At 43.0% G+C, this 7,837-nt stretch overlaps 1 protein-coding gene across 5 annotated transcripts in view; it reads left to right on the top strand.

Moving 5' to 3' along the window:
- FIGN (fidgetin, microtubule severing factor) overlaps positions 1-7,837 on the top strand; it is a 129,501-nt gene that overhangs the window by 119,411 nt on the left and 2,253 nt on the right. For 3 of the 5 annotated variants that reach the window (XM_006740151.3, XM_031035441.2, XM_081814297.1), the window contains one exon: positions 1,846-7,837. This exon is cut by the window's right edge and continues 2,253 nt beyond it. In XM_006740151.3, coding sequence (XP_006740214.2) covers positions 1,854-4,097 — 2,244 coding nt within the window. In that variant the 5' untranslated portion in view covers positions 1,846-1,853 and the 3' untranslated portion in view covers positions 4,098-7,837. Of the gene's footprint in view, positions 1-1,061; positions 1,764-1,845 lie in introns of all 5 variants that reach the window. The other 2 variants (XM_031035443.2, XM_081814296.1) reach the window with 2 other exon arrangements.

Below are 7,837 nucleotides of genomic sequence, written 5' to 3' on the forward strand. Positions count from 1 at the left end.
CAGTGTCTGGTGCAGTGGTTTTGCAAACAAGGAAGAGGGAGTCAGGAGGGAATCAACATGCCATTCTGTTACCAAACTCTGGGCTCTGTTCAGTTTAGCTCAGGAAGTCAAAGCTGGCCGTGTCAGAAGCCAGAGTCAGGGAATGAAGAGCTAAAGGGGTTGGAGGAGGATGGCAGGGGGGTGTAGGAGCTGTCAAAATCGACTGCAGTCATTCAGAAGGGAGCTGATGCTTCATTTAGACCAGGCCTCCTCCTTATCAAGGAATCTCTGCCACAGGGCATAAGGCAGTTTACAAAATTCACTTCAGGTAATCCAAAAGAGCTGAAGGAAGCCTACTTAATATACTGGAATCCAAAGTGTTCGAACCAAGCAGAGATTAGAATGAGGTGAGCCATGAGCTGGGAGACAAAACAGGGTTCCCGTGCTCGACTGTAACTAAGTATACGCGAGTCCTCCAGGGTACGTTCTAAATCCCTTTGGGTACTTTTCCCTAATCTGTGCAATGAGGTAATTTCTCAGGTCTCTTTAAACTGTAAAATTCAAATGATTCTCTGATTCTAACTGAGAAAATACTCTTGTTTTACAGTTTGCTACTTAAGTCACCTTGCTTCGGTTAGTAATCTAGCAGATGATAGCATTACCCATAGCATCTCATTATCTAGCTGTGTGCTCCTTGAGTTTATGCCACACACACTGCTTCCCACAGAAATGTAGAGAGATTCTCTCCCTCTTCTCTATTCTTACACTCCCTTTCACCTGTTTCCTCCCTCCCTGCCTGCCTGCCCTCCTTCCTTCCTTTCTTGACTTCCTCTTCTCCCCCCATATATAGATAGATAGATAGATAGATATACACACTTATATACACACACATGTAATAGATATACTTATAGATATTATGTATGTGTGTGTGTATATATATCTATATATATAATTTATGCATATGTACTCTCCCCTCTTAGTACTTGGAGGCTGTAAAGCAGAGGGAAGGATTATAGGGAAAGGAGGGAGAATGCCAGCTGGAAGACCGACAGACAAGTGATGCTTGTTTTTTTTTTTTTCAGAGACTCAACAACAGAACTGAGAGGCAGAAAGGAGCCAGTTGTAATTCATACCGAGTTGTAGGCTTTGTGCGATGAAAGCGATGGAGCGCTGCCTGGGAGATTGCTTTGCTGCACTCCACGAAGCAGATTTGAAACTGTCGTGGAGCACTTTAGATGAGAGTTGGATTATGGAATGACCTGCTATGTCTGTGTCATATTGTTCTGCGCAGGGAGCATTATACTGTGCTAACTAGGTGTTCAGTACCAAATAAGAGAGGGGTCTTAGATGTGATCTGTCAGCTGTGTCTCATTTCTATATTGGTTAAAATATAAAACAGAAACTCTGATGTGAAGAGACAGGATGGCTAGATATTGCACATGTTAATACTATCACGTGCCCGATAGTTAAAAGACATGCATATTTCATTGTAAGGACCTGTTACCGAATTCTGATTTGACAGAAATGTGTGTGTACATATATATGTGTTCCTGTGTGTGTGCAGCGAGAAACTCGACAGGCTTAACAGAAATCGATTTGCTCATTACTTAAAAATGAACAAAGAATGAGGTCTTCTACAGAGTTTTTGTTTAAATTCGGTTTACTTTTTATACAGGACTGAAGTCCAGTCCGTTTTAAAGTGTACATACCGTACAGGGTCCCAGTGGATATCACACACTGTGGGAATTCCTTGCAGCGGCTCTATCGTTAATGGAAGATAATAGGTAACCAAAGACGGTAGGGAAAAGCTTATGCACTTCTGACGAGTATCTCAGTAAATTAACTTTCGTCCCCCCAAATCCGCAGGCTTGAAGATGCAGTGGACGCCAGAGCATGCCCAGTGGCCAGAACAGCACTTTGACATCACCTCAACCACTCGGTCTCCTGCCCACAAAGTGGAAGCCTACAGAGGTCATTTGCAGCGCACCTATCAGTACGCCTGGGCAAATGATGACATTTCTGCTCTGACTGCATCCAACCTACTCAAAAAATATGCAGAGAAGTATTCCGGCATTTTAGAAGGCCCCGTGGACCGACCTGTACTCAGCAACTACTCCGATGCCCCATCGGGCCTCGTGAACGGTAGGAAAAATGAAAGCGAACCCTGGCAGCCTTCCTTGAATTCCGAAGCTGTTTATCCCATGAACTGCGTTCCGGATGTTATCGCTGCCAGCAAAGCTGGAGTCAGTTCAGCCCTCCCTCCAGCAGATGTCTCTGCGAGTATAGGGAGCTCTCCTGGGGTGGCCAGCAACCTGACAGAACCGAGTTACTCGAGTAGTACCTGCGGGAGCCACACGGTACCTAGTCTCCACGCAGGGCTCCCGTCTCAGGAATATGCCCCGGGATACAACGGATCGTATTTGCATTCTACTTACAGCAGCCAGCCCGCACCGGCACTTCCCTCACCTCATCCTTCTCCTCTGCATAGCTCTGGGCTCCTCCAGCCGCCGCCGCCGCCCCCCCCGCCAGCCCTGGTCCCAGGCTACAATGGGACTTCTAACCTCTCCAGTTACAGCTATCCCTCCGCTAGCTATCCTCCTCAGACGGCTGTGGCCTCTGGGTACAGCCCTGGCGGTGCACCTCCTCCTCCTTCAGCCTACCTGCCTTCAGGAATCCCTGCTCCTACCCCTCTGCCCCCCACCACTGTCCCTGGCTACACCTACCAGGGTCACGGTTTGACACCCATTGCACCCTCGGCTCTGACAAACAGTTCGGCAAGTTCCCTTAAAAGGAAAGCTTTCTATATGGCAGGGCAGGGAGATATGGACTCCAGTTATGGAAATTACAGCTATGGCCAACAGAGATCTACACAGAGTCCCATGTACAGAATGCCCGACAACAGCATTTCAAACTCAAGTCGGGGGAATGGCTTTGACAGAAATGCTGAAACATCATCCTTAGCATTTAAGCCAACGAAGCAGCTAATGTCCTCTGAACAGCAAAGGAAATTCAGCAGCCAGTCCAGTAGGGCTCTGACCCCTCCTTCCTATAGTACTGCTAAAAATTCACTGGGATCAAGATCCAGTGAATCCTTTGGGAAGTACACGTCGCCGGTAATGAGTGAGCATGGGGACGAGCACAGGCAGCTCCTCTCTCACCCAATGCAAGGCCCTGGACTCCGTGCAGCTACCTCATCCAACCACTCTGTGGACGAGCAACTGAAGAACACTGACACGCACCTCATTGACCTGGTAACCAATGAGATTATCACCCAAGGACCACCGGTGGACTGGAGTGACATTGCTGGTCTCGACCTGGTAAAGGCTGTCATTAAAGAGGAGGTTTTATGGCCAGTGTTGAGGTCAGATGCATTCAGTGGACTGACGGCCTCACCTCGGAGCATCCTTTTATTTGGACCTCGGGGAACAGGCAAAACATTATTGGGCCGATGCATAGCTAGTCAGCTGGGGGCCACGTTTTTCAAAATCGCCGGTTCTGGACTCGTTGCCAAGTGGTTAGGAGAAGCAGAAAAGATTATCCATGCCTCTTTTCTCGTGGCCAGGTGTCGCCAGCCCTCGGTGATTTTTGTCAGTGACATTGACATGCTTCTCTCCTCTCAAGTGAGCGAGGAACACAGTCCAGTCAATCGGATGAGAACGGAATTTCTGATGCAGCTGGACACTGTCCTGACTTCAGCTGAGGACCAAATCGTAGTAATTTGTGCCACCAGTAAACCAGAAGAAATAGATGAATCTCTTCGGAGGTACTTCATGAAACGACTTTTAATCCCACTTCCTGACAGCACAGCGAGGCACCAGATAATAGTACAACTGCTCTCACAGCACAATTACTGTCTCAATGATAAGGAGTTTGCACTGCTCGTCCAGCGCACAGAAGGCTTTTCTGGACTAGACGTGGCTCATTTGTGTCAGGAAGCAGTGGTGGGCCCCCTCCATGCCATACCAGCCACAGACCTTTCAGCCATCATGCCCAGCCAGTTGAGGCCCGTTACGTATCAAGACTTTGAAAATGCTTTCTGCAAGATTCAGCCTAGCATATCTCAAAAAGAGCTTGATATGTATGTTGAATGGAACAAAATGTTTGGTTGCAGTCAGTGATAACTTCTTAAAAAAAAATGTAATGAATGTTGGCACACACGCATAAAACCTGCTACATAGGGTCTAGAGCCCCTTTCCAGTAGTGTTTAAATCACAAAGGGTACCGGGGAAGATGATGATTGAGTTGCATCTTTACAGTCAGGGTAGATTTGGAGGAAAAAAAAACGCATCAAATGAGAGCTTCTGATTTGAGAGCCCCAGAGGACAGAAAGCATCTGTTGATGCTCAGTTCAGTTCAAGCTAGACAACACTCACCAAGGAGCAAGGTGCAAGTGTGTTGATTTCAGAAGGACATGAACCTCGTGTGTTGATTCCATTCTGCTGTTCTCGAGATTTAGTTGCTGTCAAGTGCCTGGAGTGGTGCTTTATTTTTTGTTTGCCTCACAATTACATTGGTGGCATGTGCTAATATAAAGAGCTTTAACTTCAAACATTATTGGACTAAAGAGATGAACGGTTGTGTGACGACAGAAAACCAGATTTTTGCCATTTTAAGAGCAACAGTATTCCTCAATCCTGTCTGTTCTGCAGTATTAAGCTAAGAACAGGTAAAACAGGGTAACGGTAATCTGGACCTTAATTTCTGCAGTTCATTTCTTTTAATGTTCTTGTCTGCAAAAACTCAGGAAAGCGATTGTGATTTGTACAGTACCTCAAAGGAATGTGTTGAAAGCACTATGTACTGCTGAGAGTAATGGGATAGGCTTCAATGTTACTTTATATTAAAAATGTATGTTTACCTCAACAATTGGAAAATAGCAAGGAAAATTACTTTGAATGTATCCGGAAAAAATACTGACGTGTGATACAACTGAATATTTACAATTTAAAGTAGAAATGGAAGGATTTTTTAAAAAAAAAAGATTCTTTTACTAATTATGGGGAATTAACCAGAGCAGAATAATTCTTTATGTCAAAAACTGCAAGAGTTCTTCGTACATTGCTCCTTGATAATGAAGTGAAAATGTTCTTAAAAGGTACACTGGTTAATGGAAAGCTACTTATTCAGTTCATGTTAGTGTCTAGAACACTCGGCCACAAGACCTGCTTAGGACCCTGCAAGTCACAGTACCTAAAATCTAGGACTGCCTTTTACTGCATAGTTGGTGGTGGTGGTGGTTTGCGAGTTCTCTCAAAACTGCTGGGAATGGTGTCCTTCTATTCACTAATCTAGCTTATAGGCTTGCCGTGCTGTTTGATAGAATGCAGAAGATAGCAAGCAAAAACAAACAAACAAACAAATAGAAAAACCAACCAGCCAACTTCTCTATATCCACAAAGAACATCTACATCCCCTCTCCTTTTTGACTCCTCTCTTCTCAGTGCAATTTTGCTTCTCATTTTGAAATCTTCTGGGCTATAGTGCTCCCACATTCATTTCTACCTCAGTTTTGTTACATTTCTCTTGGAGAGTAAAATAGAAAATTGGAAGTGGACACACACACGAGCGTGCGCACACACACGTGCACACGCACACACGTGCGCACACACACACAACTCTATCTTGTCAAACACGTTACTTTGTTTTCTCCCTTTTCCCATAAATCTAGTTTCCAAAAACATCGGTCTTCATGCTTGCTTCCGCCTGAGTCCACCCCCACCCCAGAATACGTGGCATTTTTCTTACTTACCCATTCTTCTTCTGCTCCCCTCCAAGTTGTTCTTTGTATCCTTTAATGCTTTATGTGCAACTTTTCATTGATAGCTAACCGATGTTCGGCAATGTCTCTGAACAGACAGTGTAGGCCGTAGCTTTCCAAAGCCACTGCCCATGCATAAGCAGAACAGCCTGGCTTTTTGAATGTATTTTTCCTGCTTTTTTTTTTTTCCTTCCTTTTTTTTTTAGTTGAGAGATGCAGTAACAAAACTGTTGCAAAGCACTGGCATTTTATGTATTCAAAAAGTGATGTACATTTTTTAAGAATTTAAATAAATGCAATGAGAAGCCCCAAGAAAGCTCTTTCTGTTATTGTTTTTTTTCTTCAAAAATTTTGACTGATTTCATTCACAATGTCAAATTCTCTGAAACACTTAACATAGAGAAAGCTAATGAAGGACTTCATCGTATTTCTGAAATTTTCTGATGCTTGATCATTACTCCCCTTTTTTCGTATTTTTCGTGTTGCAAAAAACTGAGCAAATGAACCAAAATTTAATTTACTGTGATAGTCTTATCAATTAAAACTGTGCTTATATATAAATATTCCATATTAAAAAGCAGTGCCTTTCATTAAGGATACAAAAAATAATATTTAAATATGTCCTCTGCTTTTCATGAGTGAATAAATGCTATAATCGTGTTCTGGCTCTACCCTGCACATCTCTTAGTGTAAGGAAATTCTAATATCCCCATTAACTTGTAGGTTCATATTGATCTCGCTGACAAGTTTACTTTTGCACAGTGCTGACCTATTTTCTGTCTCTTAGACATTACATTTCATTTCTGCCAACATGCTGTGTTCACTTGAAAGCAACTGGCAAGTTTTGACAAACCCAGTCTTATTTAGACAACTTTGGAAAATCCAATATTGACCCACATTTTTGTGGCTAGTAAGAGTTAATGCCAAATATGACTGCACTATTGTGTTTTACACTCGTTTATAAAACTGAAAATAAGTTGAAGTCATACACATTGGCTTTTAGTTTTAAGTGACTTAAAAATTACTTTGAGAGATGAGTGGTCAGAGATCCATGTATTTAGGCAGAAGCTGAAGCCTTGTGTGAATTTCATTTAGCCTCATGAATTCTTGGATTTGATCTCTTAGGAAATTGGGCATGCTGAAGAAATGAAGATCTGTTGGGGGAGATAAGGCTGACCTCTGAGTAGATAGTGCTCTCCTGTGATTCTTTGATTCTGCATGGCAGCATTATGAGCTCTTCTATGGACTAGCCTAATAATGAGCTCTTTTCTGACCATCCCTTCTGGAGCTTGGGGTGGGGGTGGGGTGCCACATCCTGAGAAGTGAATGCGTACAATCAGTGATAGTACAACTGAGTAAGTGGGCTTCGTACTCTTGGCCTCTTTTTGACTGCTAAGAATTTGGAGAAGGCTACTAATGAAGGTAAGGTAATGAGCCAGTCCAAATCCCTTGCCGTCTGGCCAGGGGATTTGAGCCAGTCCACTTAAGAGTCCCTAATTCTCTTCTTCATAACTGCAATAACATTTCCAATGGGAACAAAAAGGAAGTGAAGGAAACCACTTCAGTAGAAGGATCGATAGAAACTCAAGAGGTAGTTCATAATGACCTTATGTGTGACACAAATGGAAATACTCCTGGCATGCCTGTCACCAAAATATTTAGAACATTAGTGACAATATGGAAAACTTTGCTGACTGAGCTGATCAATGGAATGTGAAGGCAGTATACTTTAAGGCTATTTACTTTCACACAGAATGTTTATCTATTAGTCAGTTTGTATTCTACTCAAATGCAGATAGATGGGTATAATGTTTTCTTGTGCATTTGAAACCTATCAAGGAGAAAATAAACCATTCCACTAAAATACATAGGCCAAACACCATCTGGGCAAGTGATAAAAGCTATCCAGAGGCTATGCTATGTAAAATAGCAAGGTCAATTTGCATGGGCTGCATAGTACTTGGCTATGCAGTTTTCAGAAGAACACATCCAAAAAAGTCCAAATTGACTCCTACAATAGGTCTTTGTAAATTTACATATACTTGTGGGTTGGAAAATATATTTTAGAGGCATTTAGAATATGTTTCTCTAGAAATGTGT

This window comes from Leptonychotes weddellii, chromosome 3 (genome assembly GCF_054177405.1).
Source record: "Leptonychotes weddellii isolate Sample4059 chromosome 3, ASM5417740v2, whole genome shotgun sequence".
Lineage (NCBI taxonomy): Eukaryota > Metazoa > Chordata > Mammalia > Carnivora > Phocidae > Leptonychotes > Leptonychotes weddellii.